Consider the following 21886-nt stretch of genomic DNA (forward strand, 5'->3'; position numbering starts at 1 on the left):
TATGACAAATACAGTGATCAGTTTAATGCTAGAAAATTTGTGATAGATATGGAGTGTTTTAACATTTCGGACATTAGTCCTTTTCCAGAAAGAAAAGGAGAGAGAGAAACAGACAGCCAGAGACAGAGAGACCGCCAGTGTGTGCCAAAAGTAAGAATAAAAAATAATTTTAAAATTAATGAATAAAAGTATTTATTGACCAGGACATGGTCAATAAATGAGAATGTTGAACAAAAATACCTTGTGGTATTCAGTCCACCAAGCTGGGTCCCTTAGGTGGACTTCAATAGAGATCGATAAGACAAGGACTGTAAGAAAGTTTTGGGAGTGGAGGTGAGAGGGAATGGGTGGCAAATTTCACAAAAACCTTTGGAGACAAAAGCTCCAGTATGACCACAGTCCAGTGTCTGAAAACTGCGAGGAAATAAAAGTAAATGAATACAAACAAAACAGAGTCTAATTAGGAAGCTTAATGAAGCCCACTTTCAATTAAGCTCGTTAGGAAACACATCTGTGTGATTGTGCATGCATGTGTGTTTGTGTATCCGTTTCTACTCTAGGCACAAGGCCCAAGATTTTGTGGGAGAGGGCCAGTCAATTAGATCGACCCCAGTATGCAACTGGTACTTTATTTATCGACCCTGAAAGGATGAAAGGCAAAGTCGACCTCGGTGGAATTTGAACTCGGAACATAAAACAGACGAAATACCACTAAGCATTTCGCCCGGCGTGCTAACGTTTCCCCCATCTCGCTGTCTTACGTTTGTGTATTATGGTATATATGTGTATGTGTGTATGCATGTACGTATGAGTATGTATATGCATGTATGTATATGTGCATATATATGTATGTGTGTGTGTGTGCATGCTCACACATAGGAAGTGTATATATTACATATATAAAAAATAAAAGTACATGCTGGTAGCTGGTGTGAAGTGAACTGCAAACAAACAAACGAAGAACACTTATTTGATGATGCGGTCTCGAAGATAATCCAAGATGGCTGAACTCCCTTTGGCAATTATGGCTGCCCGTGGGTTTCGTAAAGCGTTCCCTTCGAGCTGGAGGCAACTGCAACAAAAACAACAACAACAATACTATAATAAAAATAATCCTTTCTATGATAGACACATGGCCTGAAATTTTGGGTGAGAGGACATGTCAATTACATCAACCCTCAGTGCTTGGCTGGTTCTTATTTTATTGACCCCGAAAGAATGAAAGACAAAGTTGACCCCTGTGGCATTTAATCTTGGAATGTAAAGTTGGGAAAAATACTGCTAAGGATTTTGTCTGGCGTGTCAACGACTCTGTCAGCTGGCCCCCTTACAACAACAACGATTTCAAATGTTGGAACCCAAGGTCAGTAGTTTTAAGGGAAAGGGTCAAGTCGATTATATCGACTTCAGGACCTGACTGATACTTTAGTTTACTGACCCTGAAGCGATGAAAATGCAAAGTCGACCATGGCAAGATTTGAACTCACAATGGAAAGAACTGAAAGAAGTGCTGCCAAGCAATTTGTCTGATATGCTAACAATTCTTATGTCCTTACTACCCACAAGGGGCTGAACATAGAGGGAACAAACAAGGACAGACAAAGGGATTAAGTCAATTACATCGACCCCAGTACGTAACTGGTACTTTATTGACCCCAAAAGGATGAAAGGCAAAGTCGACTCCGGTGGAATTTGAACTCAGAATGTAACGGCAGACGAAATACCGCTAGGCATTTCGCCCAGCGTGCTAACAATTCTGCCAGCTCAATGCTGCCTTAATAATATCAACAATGGTTTCAAATTATGGCACAACGCCAGCAATATCTTAAAGAATGCATTATTTGATTACACCAACACCAGTTCTTGACTGGTACATTATTTTATCAACTCTGTACAGATGAAAGGCAAAGTTGACCTCAGCAGGATTTGAACTCTGAACATGAAGAGCTGGAAGAAAAATTTTGCCGGTGGTAAGACAGAAACTGAAAGAAGTATATTTTGTGTGTGTGTGTGTGTGTGTGTGTGTGTGTGTGTGTGTGTGCACAATGAAATGACAGCCTGATCTAATTAGAAATTCCTTCATAGACACATACGATATCCGGGACTACAATATCCAATGTGTCCTTCATTTCTTCAAAAGATGTGACTTGAGTGAGATTTGGCTACTATTTCAAGCAGATCAGCTGACAACATATTCTTGTACAAGTGAATTAATTAAAGAATACTCACGCCAATTTGGGACAAAGAGCCAATTCTGGTGGAATCTGAGTTAGATTGTTGTTCTGTAGATTTAGGGTACTGAGGATTGGCAGCTTCTGGAGTGAGTCCACATCGACCTCTGTTAGCTTGTTGCCATTGATGAACAGGATTTCCAGTTTGGAGAGAGTATAGATCACCAGTGGGATTGTGGTAAACCTTAAAAAAACAGAAAAAGGAAGAGGAGGATGAAAATAGGAAATTGGGGGTTGATAGATTCACTAAGATACTGTGGTAACAATCAGTGGCAGACTGAGTCTAAAAATATTGGTTGCCAGGAGACTAAGAGGGCCCACCCAAAACTACAGTGGGAAGGGGCACCTGCAACTACTCTTTACTCTTTTACTTGTTTCAGTCATTTGACTACAGCCATGCTGGAGCACCGCCTTTAATCGAGCAACTCGACCCCGGGACTTATTCTTTTGTAAGCCCAGTACTTATTCTATCGGTCTCTTTTGCCGAACCGCTAAGTGACGGGCACATAAACACACCAGCATAGGTTGTCAAGCAATGCTAGGGGGACAAACACAGACACACAAACATGCACACACACATATATATATATACATATATACGACGGGCTTCTTTCAGTTTCCATCTATCAAATCCACTCACAAGGCTTTGGTCGGCCCGAGGCTATAGTAGAAGACTCTTGCCCAAGGTGCCACGCAGTGGGACTGAACCCGGAACCATGTGGTTGATAAACAAGCTACTTACCACACAGCCACTCCTGTGCCTATCATTTAATTTTTTTTTTGTTAAAACTATTCTTTTCAACTGTCTACAAACACAGCCAGGCTGAAATAATTAGTGCATTCTTCCAGGAGTGAATAAAAAATTCTCGACTTTGAGGGGATGGGCCACTTAGATACTAACATGGGGCCCCATATATGGATTCTAATGGCACAGGAGCCCATTAGCCATCGGGCAAGCTGGCAACCTGGCCAGTCCGACACTAGTAACAGTGTGTTCTCAACCATCTTTTTGCTTATGGATGCCTCTGATTTTACTCAGGTGAACCCTCACAACCATTCGTTGATTAAAAAATCCTGTTATATTTCTAGAATTAAATATCATCAGAAATTGTGGGAAAGTAATTGTTAAAATATTTTGTGTATATAGTGGCTGTGTGGTAAGTAGCTTGTTTACCAACCACATGGTTCCGGGTTCAGTCCCACTGCATGGCACCTTGGGCAAGTGTCTTCTATTATAGCCTCGGGTCGACCAAAGCCTTGTGAGTGGATTTGGTAGACAGAAACTGAAAGAAGCCCATCGTATATACACACACACACACATATATATATATATATATATATAATATATATATATATATATATATGTTTGTGTGTGTGATTGTCTCCTCACCATGGCTTGACAACTGATGTTGTGTGTTTACGTCCCCGTTAACTTAGTGGTTTAGCAAAAGAGACCGATAGAATAAGTACTAGGTTACAAAGAGTTGATTTGTTCAACTAAAGGCGGTGCTCCAGCTTGGCCACAGTCAAATGACGGGAATAAAAGAATATAATGAATTTATTACACATAAACTTTACTGGTCTGGAATACAAAATTCTCATGGCCCCTGGAAAATTACTGTGGACCCCTAATTTACTATATTGCATCTGTGGACCTCCAGAAATCTTATATGGACCCTAAGGTCCAAGTAGACTCCAGCTGAGAAGCCCTGCTACTTACGGAGAAGTTTCTGCAGAGAGAAAAAGAAACATAAAAGACAGCTTACCGATTCTCAGCCAGATTGATTTCCCTTAAATTCTTGAGCTGACTGATTTCCTCAGGAAGGTCTGTCATACAATTATTCCTGAAAGGAGACAGAAAAAAAAAAAAAAGTGGAATAAATTTTATTCAAGTTTGATTTATTTTATTTTATTTTGATTTTTAATTAAAAAACTTAGTTAATTGCTATGGACTGTGATAATTGTATTTTCCATATTAGATACAGGCATGAGTTTAGTCCCACCGTGTGGCACCCTGGGCAAGTATCTTTTATTATAGCTTCAAGCTGACCGATGCTTTCATCATCATCATCATCATCATTTGGTAGACGGAAACTGAGAGAGGTCCACTGTATATGTCATCATCATCATCATTTAACATCCGTCTTCCAGGCTAGCATGGGTTGGACGGTTCGACTGGGAGCTGGAAAGCCAGGTGGCTGCACCAGGCTCCAGTCTGATCTGGCAGAGTTTCTACAGCTAGATGCCCTTCCTAATGCCAACCATTCCGAGAGTATAGTGGGTGCTTTTACGTGCCACCAGCACAGAGCCAGAGGAGACTGGCAACATCCATGATTAGTTGGTGCTTTTTACGTGCCACCGGCATGGACGCCAGTCAAAGCGGTGCTGGCATCAGCCACATTCGTATGGTGTTTTTTACATGCCACCAGCATGGGTATCACAACTACAATTTCCATTTGATTTTTATTTTGATGTTGATGTACTTGACTCAACAGGTCTCCTCAAGCACAGCGTGTCACTCTACGATCCAAGGTTAGCACAGCAGGCCATCCTGCAAGCCATGAACTCACTTCATTTGTCGGGTCTTCACAACAGGTAAGAGCGCAAGCTACTAACCCCAAGATTCCAGGCAGTGACCTGAATAATATCGAAAAATACCTTAGGAATGAGAACCCAGGTTAAAAATTTCTCCAAGACTCCTAATGAAGGCTGGAGGGTATATCTGCTGAAACATTATGTTAACAGCAACCTAGAACTGTTCTTCATGCCTACTCCAGAGCGTGGGCTGCGGGGTCACTCCGAAAAGCTCTATCTACGATGATTTCATCTCAATCAAAGGAGAGGGGCTTTCTCCGTCTGGGTTGCGGATCTGTGGAATAAGCTGCCGGACGAGATAGTGAAGATGCCGACGACCACTCGGTTCAAAGTCTCTCTAGACCAGAAATGGCCTGAACTCTTTGTATGACCACCCTCCCTGTACATAACTCCCTGTCCCCCTACATGGCCTTGCTTTTGCTTTTTGAGCCAATAAAAATTGAATTGAATTGAAGATGAGGACAAATATCCGTCAAATGTAAATAATTCCTCATCTCTTAAATACAAAACTGTAAAGATATACCTACCGAACATCGAGGTATGTTAAATGAACCATCTTTCCAATGTCAGCAGGTAGACAAGTCAGTTTGTTAAATCCCATGTGAAGTTCAGTCAAGCATTCAATTAACTTGAAGACTCTAAAAAGACAGTTTTAAAAACAACAATAATAATGATTTCAAATTTTGGCACAATGCCAGCAATTTTTGGCAGGGGACGGGGGTTAAATTGATTGCATTGACCACCCGGTGATCAACTGATAGTTATTTTAAGGTCCCAGAAAGGATGAAAGGCAAAGTCAACCTTGGTGGAATTTGAACCCAGAATGTAAAGACGGACGAAATGCTGCCAAGCATTTTGTCCGACATGCTAACGATTCTGCTAGCTCACCACAATAATAATAATAATAATAATAATAATCGTTTAACCTCCGCTTTCCATGCTAGCGTGGGTTGGACGATTTGACTGAGGACTGGGGAACCAGATGGCTGTACCAGGCTCCAATCTGATCTGGCAGAGTTTCTACAGCTGGATGCCCTTCCTAATGCCAACCACTCTGAGAGTGTAGTGGATGCTTTTACGTGCCACTGGTATGAAGAACAGTCAGGCCACGCTCAAATGGTGTTTTTTTACGTGCCACCTGTACAGGAGCCAGTCCAGCGGCCCTGGCAACGACCTCGCTCAAATGTTTTTTCACGTGCCACCAGCACAAGTGCCAGTAAGTAACAATAATTTTTCGTAGAAATTATAAGTACTGAAATAATTTCCCTTTATTGTTAATAAAAGCATAAAAGGGTCAAAGGTCATTACTGAGCTCTAGGCTTACAAGGCCAGTTTCCAGGATTCTGTGATATATAGAGTCCCTCAACCCATCCCCACCACCGAACTGGTCTGTCACAAGTTTACTGATATTTGCCACCAGAATGGACTGAATCAGTGTGAAGTGAAGTGTTTTGCTCAAGAACACATATACACACGAAGAGTTTCCCCATGAAAACATGTTTGGCCATGGAGAGATATTACCTTGCTTGGAAACAAGTGAAGATTGGCAACAGAAGAGGGGCATCCAGCCATAGAAATTCTGCCTGAACGAAATTCCTATCTAACCCGTGCAAGCATGGAATAAGTGAGTGTTAAAAGGAGGAGGAGGACAAAACGAGGAGGAAGAGGAAGAGGGGGAGGAAGAGGGGGAGGAAGAGGAAGAGAGGGAGGAAGAGGAGGTGGAAGAGAGAGAGAGGAGGAAGAGGAAAAGGAGGTGGAAGAGGAAAAGGGGAGGAAGAGGAAAAGGGGAGGAAGAGGAAGAGGGGGAGGAGGAGGTGGAAGAGAGAGAGGAGGAAGAGGAGGTGGAAGAGGAAGAGGGGGAGGAAGAGGAAACGGAAGAAGAGGAGGAGGGGAGGATGTGGAGGAAGGGGAGGCGGTGGAGAAAGATTTATAGATGTGCCACAGACAACGATCATCCATAGACTTACCCTGGTGGTAAAGTTGTGTAGTTGTTTTTGCCAAGGTTAACAGTGGTGACCCCGTTTTTGACAGCAAATTCCCAAACATCATCAGGAAGATCTGTGGAAGCTTGTTTATTACTGTAGGGAGAGAAAAACAAAACAAAAATAAGACAAAAGAAAGACAAAAAAAGGAAGAAAATGTGAGCATGGACTAAGTGGACATTAAAATGATGACAATGAGGAGAAAAGGTAGAGGAGGATGAGGAAGAAGGGGGTGGAGGAAGAGAAGATTTGTAGGAAAAACCCCCAAAAAAATAAACGAATAAGAGAGAAAAAAAGGAACAAAATGTGAGTAAAATTTGGTATGGTCATGTAGTTATGAAGCTAGCATGGTGTTCCAGCATGGCCACAGTCAAATGACTGAAACAAGTAAAAGAGTATATGCTAGCATGGAAAGCGGACGTTAAATGATGATGATGATATATGAGGGGCTTCCACACAGTTTCTGTTCACCAAATTTACTTACAAGACATTGGTTGACCCACATCCATAGTAAAAGACACTCAAGGTGTCACACAGTGGGACTGAACCCAGAACCACATAGTTGCAAAATGAGCTTCTTAATCGCACAGCCAAGCCTTCATCTATATGGGTTACACTTATTGCTTCTACATTCTTCAAATGGTCACCCAGCTAAGCACAAACTAGGTTCAACATTGCTTAACTTTGGTGTTTGGGTGAAAACTGCAAGATGAAAAATGATATTGAAAAGATCTTTGGTAAGAAGGAATATCTTGTGAATAACTATGAAAGATAAAAAAAAATCCTGACTCACCTATATTTAAGGGTTTTGAAGTGACAAACATCATGGGGTCTGATAGAAGTGATATCATTTTCAGTAAATGCAGCAGCGGCAGTAGCAGGTGTGGATAAGGCTCTCCGAGATGGGGAGTCACCCACCTCTTTCGACGCAGGTTCTTGTATACGGTTACGTAAAAACTTCAAGACTTCTGTTGTCCCTCTCTTCAGGTTGACAGAAAAATAGAAAAACATTCAGCAATTGAAAGCCTACAGATACAAATGTGTTTCTTAATATAGTTACTTCCATCAAGAAATCAACAATCCAGTAGTGTTATGTATGAAGGTGACATATTTCTGAAGATTTGACATCATCATTTTGCAATTTACATCATGTAACTAATGGGGAAATTTTGTTAATGAAATGTACGTAAGATGCTGTCACTAAATATCTTGCAAACAATCTCTTGTGTTTTGTTTTACTGCATATATATATATATATATATATATATATAAATTTAAATAAAGTAGAAAATAGAGAAAAGCAGAAAATTAAGTAGAAAATAGAGAAAAGTAGGTCAGTGATCAAATTCCATTCTATCATTTTCTTCTGTGTAGACAATCTTGGGCCCACATTCTCCTATGTGTCTTTTTTTTTTTTAAGATTGTAAAGTGGGGTGTGACTTAAGTTAATTTGGTTGCTATTTCTAGCAAGCTATGCAACCGTGTGGAGCCTTTTTAATGTTTTGATGATATTAGTGAAATGAACCAGCAAATTCGGCTCTTTGTGTGTGTGTATGTATATATAAATATATATATATATGCATGTACGTATGTGTGTGTATATATGTATGTGTGTGTGTGTATATATGTATGTATGTGTGTATGTGACTATTTGGTGGTAAAGAAGTATTTTTAACTTCTATTTTTAGCAATGTAGGTGCTCATATAGTGCCCTTGTGTATATATGTACATATCTAATATTGCATGTATATACTTTATCAATTTGCCTGTACAGCTGGTAATTCGCTCGCCACTTGGGACAGTATTTTAATAATACCATCCCTATCTTTATATATCATCATCATCATCGTTTAACGTCCGCTTTCCATGCTAGCATGGGTTGGACGGTCATCTATATATATAAACATGCTTTATTTATATAGATACAATATATGTGTGTTTATTCAATTTCCATTTATACAAGAGTGTGTGTGTCCATATATAAAAATATGTATGCTTTATATAGATCACAGAATTGACCAGACTATCAGATGCTGTTAAACACCACTGATCACAGCCCGCTTCTTTGCTTTGTTGTAGCTTTCAAATGATACCATCCTGCTAGCTGGAAAGCCAAGCCAAAATTTCCCACTGAATAGAACTTATTCAAGAAAACAATGCACTGCCAATCTGGGGATTGAAACCACGGTCTTGCAATTGTGAGTGCAACATCCTAACCACTGGGCCACATATATAACACACATACACACACAAACAAACACCCATACAGTTATGAGTCTAAAAATTGTACCCCACCGAAAAATGCATTTTTTTTTTTTTTTTTTAATTTTAAATGTAATAAAAAAATTTATTAGACCCACCATTATAATGTCACGCCGGATGTTTCGAATGGGATTACCATCAAACTGCAAAGTTCTCAGATTAACCATTAAGCCAACTTCATTGGCCAGCCTACAAAGACATCAACCAGTACAAACTCAAAGACAGAATGAGGGTGGGGAGAAAAAGTTTTAAAAAATCATATACATATATGATTAAATTAACTGACGAACAAACAGCCATATAAAGGAATGGACAGATTTGATTGTAAGAAGTGATTTGATAAAATACGAAGTATGAGAGAGAGAGGAAAAAGAAGAGAAAAGGCCGTTACCCTTGTAGGCTATTGTTAGTGAGATCAAGTCTCTGTAGTTTGGCAAGAAGTGTTATCTCTACCGGGATTTCCTTCAGTTTGTTGTCACGGAGATCCATCAAAGTGATTTGACCCAGTGGAGCTAAGTGTTCCTTGCTAAGCTCAGTGATATAATTGAAACCCAAATGCAATTCCTAATTAAAAAGAAAAACAAAACAAAACAAAACACATAAATTTCAAAACAAAAAAAAATTTTTTTTTTCAAAAAATTTCTAAAATTTTTATTAAAAATGCAAATATTCTGTTTTGATTTCATTTCAAATTTGACATTCATTTGGTGTTAAAACCAATTAGCATTTAAATTAGTTTCGCAAATGTAATGATAATTTATTCACACTGTTTTGAATTAATCATGTATTATCTCATAGCTTCAAGATTTCTCATTTCTTTATTGTCCACAAGGGGCTAAACAAGAGGGGACAAACAAGCACAGACAAAGGGATTAAGTCAGTGCGTAGCTGGTACTTAATTTATCGACTCCGATAGGATGAAAGGCAAAGTCAACCTTGGCGGAATTTGAACTCAGAACGCAATGGCAGACGAAATGTCAGTCCATAGGGGAAATTTTGCCTTGCTTGGAAACAAACTAAGGTTGGTGGCAGAAAGATTAAAGGCGATGAGCTGGCAGAAATGTTAGCACGCCGGGTGAATTAATTAGCAGCATTTCATCTGTCTCTACGTTCAGAGTTCAAATTCCGCCAAGGTCGACTTTGCCTTTCATCCTTTCGGGGTCAATAAATTAAGTACCAGTTATGCACTGGGGTCGATAAAATCGACTTAATCCATTTGTCTGTCCTCGTTTGTCTCCTCTGTGTAGCCCCTTTGTGGGCAGAAAAGAAATAAGAAAAGTCATCTGACCTTAAAAAATCTCCCTTGAAAATTCTGTCAGACTTATGCAAGCATGGAAAATCAGACATTAAAAATATATTAATGATAATGATGATATAAATGAAATTAATGAGAAACCAGATTTACCTTCAATGCTGTACAATCAGTTAAAATTGGTAAATGGACAAGTTTGTTTTTCTGTCCATAAAACATCTCCATATTGCGGAGGTTTCCTAATTCGTTAGGAAGATGAGTGATTTGATTGCTGCTCACATCAAGAATATGTAAACCTGTTGGACGAAGTGGAAACAGAAAAAACAAAATAAGAAAAGAAAAAAAATCGAACCCACAACCTAACGATTGTGAGGAGAACACTCTAACCACCAGGCCACGTGTCTAGTGATCAGTGTCTTACATGTGTATGTTTGTATGTGCCTTGGTTCAGACGTCATGTGATGGCTGTAAAGGATTGTCACTGTCATACAAGTTGTGTCATTCATTTCCAATCTTCCATGAAAACATGTCTGGCCACAAGGAAACATTACCTTGCTTGGAAACAGGTGAAGGTTGGTGACAGGAAGGGCATTCAGCTGTAGAAAAATCTGTCTTAATAAATTTTCCATCCATGCAAGGATTGAAAAGTGGATGCTTAAAATGATGATGATGATGATGAATCTAGAAGGAAGGCAGTGACCATGCAAAATCACATCTGGGCTTCTTGATATGTCACAACATGTCACACAATCTACATTATTTACAATTGATGGATATTTGTCCTCATCTTGTTTGTTGTTAACACAACGTTTCGGCTGATATACCCTCCAGCCTTCATCAGGTGTTTTGGGGAAATTTTAAACCTGGATTCTCATTCCTAAGGTATTTTTCAATGTTATTATTATTATTATTATTATTATTATCATTATTATTATTACTATTATTATCATTATTATTATTATTATTATTCTGGTATCTGCCTGGAATCGAACTTGGAATCTTGGGGTTAGTAGCCTGCGCTCTTAACCACATCAAAAATACATTGAAAAATACCTTAGGAATGGGAACCCAGGTTCGAAATTTCCCCAAGACACCTGATGAAGGCCGGAGAGTATATCAGCCAAAACATTGTGTTAACAACAAACAAGATGAGGACAAATATCCATCAAATGAAAATAATGTAAATAATGTAAATATTCCTCATCTCTTAAATATAGAAATGTCACGCAATCTTTGTAAACAGAGGTCTCATTCATAAGGTGTTGTTTGTTTCCAGTTCACCATATGTAATCATGCCTGGAAGATTATTAATACTTTCCTTGAAAACAGGTGGAGGAGGGGATGACATCGAGAGGGGCATCCAGCCATAGAAAGCTCTGCTCCGACAATCACTCATCTGATCCATGCAAGCATGGAAAAGTAGACAAAATGATTATGATGATGATGATTGTGGAGTGAGGCTGATGCAAGTTTATTTCATGTTCCAGGACACAAATTAAAATTGTTACATAAAGAACATTCAGTTGAATATCTTCTACTATTCTGGAGAGAGAGAGAGGGGCGAAGGGGACAAAGTGAGAGAGAGAGAGAGAGAGAGAGAGAGAGAGAAGAGATTCATTTCACTGAGTGACTGCTATGACAGAGAATGTCCACTATCATTCAAGAGAGAGCAGATTATTGAGTGTTTGCTATTGTTTTGGAGTGAGATAGAACAGACACTCACTTCACTGAGTGTCAGCCATAATGAGAGTGAGAGAGAGAGAGAAAGAGCAAGAGCAAGAGAGAGAGTGGTTACTCATTTCACTGAGCGTCCACTATCATTTGTGAGAGAGAGAGAGAGAAAATATTCTTTGCTATTTTTCTCAGTGGTGTTAATAGTAATAATAAGAGATGACTGGCTTCTGTGCCAGTGGCACGTAAAATGCACCAACCGATCGTGGCCATTGCCAGCCTCCCCTGGCACCTGTGCTGGTGGCACATAAAAAGCACCCGCTACACTCACGGAGTGGTTGGCGTTAGGAAGGGCATCCAGCTGTAGAAACACTGCCAGATCACACTGGAGCCTGGTGCAGCCCCCTGGCTTCCCAGACCCCGGTCGAACCGTCCAACCCGTGCTAGCACAGAAAATGGACGTTAAACGATGATGATGATGAGGAGGAGGAGGATAGACAGTGGAAGAGAGAGAGAGAGAGCAGGAGAAAGAGAGAGATAAAAAAGAGTGCAGGAGGTGAGGGGGAAAAAGAGGGAGAAAGTGTGGGGGAGAGGATTAGATTAGACTTTGAGATTTGTTTTGTTTATAAACACAAGGAAGAAGGTCAATGTCCAACTTTATGAGATTTTGTATAGAAGACACGAGAAAGTAAATATAACATGAATGCAGAGTGTGAATGATTATGATGATGATGATGGTGGCAGTGATGATGTTAATAATGATGATGATGATGTAAAAAGAAATAATCCCTTATGTTATTAAGTCTATGAACAGACAACAGTTAATCAAGGGATTACAGTATTAAAACAAAAAATCAATTAGATTTTAGGTAGAGAGAGTGAAAGCCAATTAGTTGAGAAGAACCTGTTCATCAACAGAACAGTTGTCAATATGGTCAGAGAGAGACGTCAGTAAAGTGGAGGTGACTCAACAGCAGTTACAAAATAATTATATTATTATAATGTATCGTTAAGGCAGCAAGCTGGAAGAATTGTTAACCCCTTGACAACGGTTGATGCAAATATGCGATCACACTTTTGCTTGCCTACTCACCATTAACATGAATATATGATGTAGAGCTGCCCTACATCTATCAAGGACGTTTTAGCAGCTGACGTATGTTTACGTTCGCTTTCATGGTAGAAACGTTAGCACGCCGGGCGAAATGCGTAGCCGTATTTCGTCTGCCATTACGTTCTGAGTTCAAATTCCACCTAAGTCAACTTTGCCTTTCGTCCTTTCGCAGTCGATAAATTAAGTACCAGTTTTGCACTGGGGGTCGATGTAATCGACTTAATCCCTTTGCCTGTCCTTGTTTGTCCCCACTGTGTTTAGCCCCTCGTGGGTAGTAAAGTAATATATATATATATATATAATATATATATAATATATATATAATATATATATATATGTATGTATATATATATATATATATATTATATATATATATATATATATATATATATATATATATATATATATATATATATTATATATATATATATATGTATATATATATATATAATATATTATATATATATATATATATATATTATATATATATATATAAATTGTATGGTTCAATGGTTAGAACATTGGGCTCACGATCATGAAGTAGTGAGTTCGATTTCCGGACCAGGCCATGTGCTGTGTTCTTGAGCAAGATCCTTTATTTCACATTGCTCCATTTCATTCAGCAGTTGAAATGAATTGTATTTTCATAAGTGCCAAAGTGTATCGGCCCTTGCTTTTCCTTTGCACAACATTTAACAAATATTAGTTATATTTACGTTGAAAAGGGCCACCTAACTCCTCAGATTATACTCTTTACTCTTTTACTCTTTTACTTGTTTCAGTCATTTGACTGCGGCCTGCGGCTATGCTGGAGCACCGCCTTTAGTCGAGCAACTCGACCCCGGGACTTATTCTTTGTAAGCCCAGTACTTATTCTATCGGTCTCTTTGCCAAACCGCTAAGTGACAGGGACATAAACACACCAGCATCGGTTGTCAAGCGATGTTGGTGGGACAAACACAGATATACAAACTCACACACACACACACACATATATATATATATATATATACGACGGGCTTCTTTCAGTTTCCGTCTACCAAATCCACTCACAAGGCTTTGGTCAACCCGAGGCTATAGTAGAAGACATTTGCCCAAGGTGCCACGCAGTGGGACTGAACCTGGAACCATGTGGTTGGTAAACAAGCTACTTACCACACAGCCACTCCTGCGCCTATAGTGCAATTTATTTGCAAGCCAACTGCAAAAACATACATAATAGTTGTTGTTGTTGAAGATTGAAAGGAGTTGAATGAAAAAGAAAAAAAGCAGAAAAGAATAACAAAGATCTTACGAGACATATTCCCTACTTCAGCAGGGAGAGTTGTAAGTTGGTTCGAAGAGAGGTTTAAATTCCGGACTTTGGTTAGTTTACCCAAAGCTGGCGGCACTGTGACCAGACTGTTGTTAGAAGCATTCTACAAAACGAAAAGGAAACATTAATGCATTTCAAAAATGAAAACCATATTTGCGTGTGTATAATATCATCTTCATCATTATTGTTTAACGCCCGTTTTCCATGCTAGCATGGGTTGGACGATTTGACTGATGTCTGGCGAACCAGATGGCTGCACCAGACTCCAATCTGATCTGGCAGAGTTTCTACAGCTGCATGCCCTTCCTAATGCCAACCACTCCGAGAGTGTAGTGGGTGCTTTTATGTGCCACTGGCACGAGGGCCAGTCAGGTGGTACTGGCAGTGGCTGTGCTCTTTTAAACTAGGTTTTAAAAGAAATAAAATGGCTTTTGGCTTATACAAGCTGTTATGAAGTTTGACTATGAAGGGAAAAAAGTTTGTACCAAAATTTTACAGATGCAAGCATGGCTGTGTGGTAGGAAATCTGATTTCCAACCACATGGTTCCGGTTTCAGTTCCACTGTGTAGCACCTTGGGTAAGTGTCTTCGGCTATAGCCTTGGGCCAACTAAAGTGGTTAGAGTGTTCAGTGGTTAGAGCATCAAGCTCACAATCATAAAGTAGTGAGTTCGATTCCCAGCCCGGGCTGTGTGTTGTGTTCTTGAGCAAGACACTTTATTTCGTGTTGCTCCAGTTCAATCAGCTGTAGAAATGATTTGCAACGTCACTGGTGCCAAGCTGTGTCGGCCCCTTTGCCTTTCCCCGGACTAAGCTGTGTTTTATGTTCTTGAACAAGACACTTTATTTCATTTTTCAATGCTGTTGTTATTATAATTATTATTATTATTATTTAGGTCACTGCCTGGAATCGAACTCGGAATCTTGGAGTTAGTAGCCCATGCTCTTAACCACTACGCCATATGAAACAAATAAGATGAGGATGTAAATAATGTACATTAAAGCATACAGAGCTGAGACAAGTGTTGGTCCTTACATATATGTTACTCAGGCTCAGCAGTGTGGGGACATGCCCTGAGGTCATGTGAACAAGTCTCTCCAGACTAAAGGTTAAATAGGCCCTCTTTCTCAAGAGAAAACCCAGGAGACCAGAAGACTAGAAGAGTAAACTGGAAATAAAAAAACCAATAGCTGCTTCTTTCCTAAAAAGAAGCGGGTATCTTCAGACATTGGCATGGAGGTGCATAATTGCCATTGTCTGTAAAACAAGCATGGATACATGGAGAGAGAGGGTAGAGAGACAGGAGGGGAAATATAGAGGGAAAAGAGAGAGAGGGAAAGATAGAGAGAGAAGGAAAGAGAGAGAAAGGAAAGAGAGAAGAGAGAGAGAGAGAGAGAGAGAGAGAGAGAGAGAAAGTGATGAACACTTCAAAATGAAAGATTTTGTATACAAAAATAAAGACCAGTGGGCCAGAGCAGATTTGCATAAAACAATGATCATGAGAAAAGAAAACCAAAAGAAATTAATGGAAAAGAAAGACAAAAAAGAAGTAGGGAAAGAAGTGGAAAGAAGGACAGAGACTGAAAGAAAGAAAAGAGAAGAAAAAAACAGTCAAAAGAAACACTTAAACACTTACAAAATCTTCCAAATTACTCAGTTGACCGATTCCATCAGGTAAGTTCGTCATGTTGTTGTTATCAATTTGAAGCACGGTCAGGTTCTGTAGTTGTTCTATAGTAACAGGTAATGTAGTCAACTTGTTGCGACTGAAAAATAACGAGCGGTTACTAATTAGTGAACAGAGAAGTCGTTCTGTTGATTAAGTGCCATGTACTGAATTAAATGAGGAGACTTGATGATGTAGTTCTATGGAATGGTAATCTCAGTGGTATGACTGGTTTGGAAGTAATAGAGAAGAGATAGCAGAGAGGCACAAGATCTGGGTTACAGATATACAAGATGTACAATCACATATGCCAATATCTATGGCACAGGGAGTCGAGACCCACATTACAGGCACATGAGAAACCTGACTGAGGCACTCAAGACCCTTGTCAAAGGCACATGAGCTCCATGTCAAAGGCGTATAAGCTTCCTGTCAGAGGCACACAAACACCATGCTAGAGGCACACGAGACCCTATCAGAGGCACACGAACTCCATATCAGAAGTATATGGGATTAAGGCGGCAAGCTGGCAGAAACAGGCGAAATGCTTAGCGGTATTTCGTCTGCCACTACATTCTGAGTTCAAATTCCGCCGAGGCCGACTTTGCCTTCCATCCTTTCGGGGTCGATTTAATAAGTACCAGTTACGCACTGGGGTCAATATAATCGATTTAATCCGTTTGTCTGTCCTTGTCTGTCCCCTCTGTGTAGCCCCTTGTGGGCAGTAAAGAAATAAGAAGTATATGGGATCATCATTAGAGGAAATTGAGATCCATGTCAGAGGCACAGAAGCCCCACATCAAAGGTGCATGAGACACATGTCAGAGGCATACAAAATCCATGTTAGAGGTGCAAGAGACCCTGCCAGAAGCACAAGCTCCATGCCAGAAACATGCAAGATCAACATTAGAGGCAAATGAGATTCTCCATGTCAGAGGCACAGAAGGTTCATGTCAGAAGCACACAGCACCTACGTGACAAGCCAAGAAGATCACTACAACAGACACTGACATCTGGTTGAGATCCACATCACAGTCACACAAGACCCATGTCAGAGGCACATGAGAACCACAACAGAGGCACACGAGACCTACAGCAGAGGCACGCAAGATCCACAACAGAGGCACACGAAATCCACAACAGAGGCACATGAGATCCACAACAGAGGCACACAAGATCCACAACAGAGGCACATGAGATCCACATCGGAGGCACATGAGATCCACAACAGAGGCACACGAGATCCACAGCAGAGACACACGAGATCCACAACAGAGACACACGAGACCCATGTCAAAAGCACAAGGGCTCCACATCAGTGACACACCCACCAACTCGACAGACAACTCAGACACACACAACCCCCACATCACCAACATGGCCTTTATATCACAGATCTCTGCTTTAATTACTGAAGCTCAATATCACATATTACAATAATCTAATTAAAGAAATCTTCTTACCTGAGAACTAGCTTTTGTAATTCAATTAAGTCACCAAGCGTATCGGGAAGGGACTCCAAATTGTTATCATGAACCTTTTAAATATATTCAGGGAGAGACGTCAAAGAAATTCACAAGTTATATATTCAATAGTTAAGATTAGAGACAAAAAAGATCTATCCTTGTCATCATTTTTAACCTTTTTAATACCAACCCACCTGTTATTATAATTATTAGTATTGTTAATATTATTATTATTTAGGTCACTGCCTGGAATCGAACTCGGAATCTTGGGGTTAGTAGCCCATGCTCTTAACCACTACGCCATATGAAACAAATAAGATGAGGATGTAAATAATGTACATTAAAGCATACAGAGCTGAGACAAGTCTTGGTCCTTACACATATGTTACTCAGGCTCAGCAGTGTGGGGACATGCCCTGAGGTCATGTGAACAAGTCCCTCCAGACTAAAGGTTAAATAGGCCCTCTTTCTCAAGAGAAAACCCAGGAGACCAGAAGACTAGAAGAGTATTCTGTGGCACAAACTTTGGCTATATGGACTTCTTAGATTTCTATTTTAATACAGCAATTCCTTGACTATTGCTGGTGTCACATTCCAAAAACCCCATGATAGGTGAAAACCCACAAAGTAGAAACTGTAATGTACTATGTAGTTTTAAAAAATTATTTTCATAATTTGCGTACCATAAATCCTCATGTATAATCCGCATTTTTTCCCCAACATTTAAAGTTCAAAATCCCTCGTGCGTACTATATATGAGGTTAAAAATGAAAAATATATTCTAAGCAATGTCCGAGTCTCTATTTGCTGTCCGGCAATGTTTATTCAGACACATTTTGTGATGTCGGGCGCGAAAATACATTTAGCTAAGCCTGAAAGCAATGAAGTCATAAAAGAATCATCCATAACTTGCAGTAAGCAACATTTATTAAACGTTATTACTGTTATTTCTTTATTTTCTGCAAACAAAATGCACAAAAAAGCAACACGTTTGCATTATGTTATATGTACAATAATAATAAAGGATGTTACCGTATACAGTTTTACAAACCAAAGACGTTATAGAGACCTACTTGACTCAAGTCAGAGAAGGGGTGCGTATTATACACAAGTTTTAGTTTTTTCAGAGGTACAGTCCCCTAAAATTCCCCTGCGTATTATACTCAAGGGCGGACTATACTTGAGGATTTACGGTGTATTTATTTTATTATGAATGCAAAACGACACCACAGAGGAATCAACATAAACTTAAATGATAAACCACAATAGATGAACTGCGATAGGTGAACCGCGATATGGTAAGGGATCACCGTATACTGGACAGCTAAAGCCATTCATCATCATCATCATCGTTTAACGTCCGTTTTCTGCGCTAGCACGGGTTGGACGGTTCAACCGGGGTCTGGGAAGCCAGGGGCTGCTCCAGTCTGATCTGGCAGAGTTTCTATGGCTGGATGCCCTTCCTAACGCCAACCACTCCGCGAGTGTAGTGGGTGCTTTTTACGTGCCACCTGCACAGGTGCCAGGAGGGGTCCGGCATCGGCCACGATCGGTTGGAGCTTTTAAACGTGCCAGCGGCACGGAAGCCAGCCAAGGCGGAGCTGGCAACGTTCAGATGGTGCTTTTTATGTGCCACTGCCACAGAAGCCAGTCGGAGCGGCGCTGGCATCGGCCACACGTATATTAATAAAAAAATCCTATCGTACTTTTATAATAATATTAAGAATTCTTTTATTTCTTTACTTGTGTCAGCCATTTGACTGCAGCCATGCTAGAGCACTGCCTTTAGTCGAAGAAGTCATCCCCAGGACTTATTCTTTGTAAGCCTAGTACTTATTCTGTTAGTTTCTTTTTGCCAAACTGCTAAGTTTCAGGGATGTAAACACACCAACATCCTCCCTCAGATCTTGCTGGTTTTGAAATATCCTTGATGCTTCAGTAATTTTGCTTTATTTTCTTTTGGTAGGGGTTTAGGCCCTTTGCAATTCCATTTTAATTTCTAGGAAGTGGTGTTCCATATTAGTTTGGCCCCTATCCGTCGACCTGTCCAGCATGGAAGGCCCTACCAGGAGCTTGTGCCCTTCTGGCATTGAGGTATACAAGGCCCACATCTCTTCCTTCCCGAGGACTGGACTTTGTGGAAGACCCAACCTTAAAAAATTGCCTCAAAAATCATTCAACCCATACCAGCATAACAGAGCAGATGTAACAGGATGATGATGACGATGATGGTAATGATAAGGATGATAACAAAGATTATGATGATGATGATGATGATGATAAAGATGATGACAAAGATTACAATGATGATGATGATGATGATAATGATAATGATAATCATAAAAATGATAATGATGGTGATGATAACATTAAAGATGATGATGATGATGATGATAACGATGATGATGATAACGATGATGATGATGATGATGATAACGATGATGATAATGATGATAAAGATGATGATGATGGTGATGATAAAGATGATGACAATGACAATGATAATGATAACAATGATGATGATGATGATCATCATCATCATCATCGTTTAACATCCGCTTTCCATGCTAGCATGGGTTGGACAATTTGACAGAGCTGGTGACCCAGATGGCTGCACCAGGCTCCAACGATAAAGATGATAATAATACTGATGATGATGATGATGACGATAATAAGGATGACGATGATGACAATTACGAGGAAACAAAAGCGATAAAACAGAGAAAAAGGTAGATAAAGCTTACATCGAGGACGTTAAGGGCATGGAGCAGGCGGATGTCTTCCGGTAAAGAGTTGAGACAATTGTTAGCGATGATCAAGCGAGTCAGGTCAGTTTGGTCCCACCACCTCTCGGCACTGCTGTCGAGGGTGAAGTTCCGAGCTGACTCCGCTTCTTCGATGTTTATATTCAGAACAGATTTTGGAACTGGAATAACGGAAGAGAACAACAGATCAACGGAATTGGAACGGTATCGGCGAAATTACTATGAAGGCAATTTGTCATGTTTAAAGTGCAGGCTAAGTAGTTGTGTGTGTGTGTGTGTGTGAGAGAGAGAGAGAGAGAGAGAGAGAAGAGGAAAAGAGATGTACTATCTAGTTTCAGCTCACGAGCTGTGGCCATGCTGGGGCACCACCATTCAGTGTTGCTACATGATTTTACTTCACGAATGCTTTTTAGCAACTGCCATTTGGTGCGTGAGAGAGTTCGATGCAGCTGCCCTCATCTGCACCTCCTGCCGTGAAGTTGGTTCATCTGGGACACCTGACAAGGACAAGATACTGTGATAGCCTGGGCTTCAGAGGTCCACAGCTCTTCAATATCCTCCCGAAGGACCTGAGAGACCTGCATGGGGTGGATGCAGATGTCTTTAAAATAAAACTGGACCTCTTCCTGTCAGGTGTCCCAGATGAACCAACTTCACGGCAGGAGGTGCACATGAGGGCAGCTGCATCGAACTCTCTCATGCACCAAATAGCAATTGCTAAAATTCATTCGTGAAGTAAAATCATGTAGCAACACTGAATGGCGGGGCCCCAGCATGGCCACAGCTCGTGAGCTGAAACTAGATAAAATATAAAAAATATATACTTGAATGTGTGTGTGTGCTGACGATTCCGTCAGTTTATCACCTTAATTACAAATTCTAATTTTAGTATCAGGCAATCAAGTTTTGGGGTGGGGGTAGTTGATACTATTGACTCCAATACTTTAGAGGTACTTAATTTTTTGAGTGGTACTTTATTATTATTTTAATCCGACAGGATGAAATGCTAAGTTGATAATGGGCTGCATGCGAAATTTTTTTTCCCACGAGAGTTCCGGACCCCAGTAATGAACTACTTTGCATACAGCCAATCAGAGTTCACCTTGACCTTGTTGTCAAGTTAACAAACACAAACTACCAAGTAAACTCAAGAAGAAGAATGGTGTTGTAAGTCGACCGATCTCCAAGTTATGCCTGATTTTAGCAGGAGACAAGCTATTAGATAGATTTGCATCTATAACTATTATTGGATTTTGTTAGGGCCCCTTATGGTAAAGATGTGGATGGGAAAAATATGGGTAGAGGGTAATCTGCTAGTAACCCTCTCCTCTTACTGTTTTAGAAAGTAAACAACAACACAAATAACTACGCAGGGGCTGCCATGGTTGGAACAAGAATAAGAATAAGCATTATTAAAAGGGTAAAGAAGCATGGTCGTTCCTTACCCAAGTGACCATATCTTATCGCCCATCACTTGTTATGCGCTCATAAATTAGTTTGATTGTTGAGATCTGATTGGCTGTATGCAAATGAGTTTGTAACTGAGGTCCGGAACTCTCGTGGGAAA

At 40.1% G+C, this 21886-nt stretch overlaps 1 protein-coding gene across 1 annotated transcript in view; it reads right to left on the reverse strand.

Moving 5' to 3' along the window:
* Nucleotides 1-21886, reverse strand: part of LOC115222377 (leucine-rich repeat-containing protein 40) — a 25544-nt gene continuing 3658 nt past the window's right edge. The window contains exons 2-14 of the mRNA XM_029792588.2: nt 20299-20480; nt 17552-17625; nt 16059-16188; nt 14402-14525; nt 10476-10618; nt 9462-9634; nt 9169-9259; nt 7602-7789; nt 6794-6904; nt 5354-5464; nt 3998-4075; nt 2230-2415; nt 1-1072 (exon numbers count right to left, since the gene is read on the reverse strand). Coding sequence (XP_029648448.1) covers nt 967-1072; nt 2230-2415; nt 3998-4075; nt 5354-5464; nt 6794-6904; nt 7602-7789; nt 9169-9259; nt 9462-9634; nt 10476-10618; nt 14402-14525; nt 16059-16188; nt 17552-17625; nt 20299-20480 — 1697 coding nt within the window. The 3' untranslated portion in view covers nt 1-966. The remainder of the gene's footprint in view (nt 1073-2229; nt 2416-3997; nt 4076-5353; nt 5465-6793; nt 6905-7601; nt 7790-9168; nt 9260-9461; nt 9635-10475; nt 10619-14401; nt 14526-16058; nt 16189-17551; nt 17626-20298; nt 20481-21886) is intronic.

This window comes from Octopus sinensis, linkage group LG19 (genome assembly GCF_006345805.1).
Source record: "Octopus sinensis linkage group LG19, ASM634580v1, whole genome shotgun sequence".
Taxonomy (NCBI): domain Eukaryota; kingdom Metazoa; phylum Mollusca; class Cephalopoda; order Octopoda; family Octopodidae; genus Octopus; species Octopus sinensis.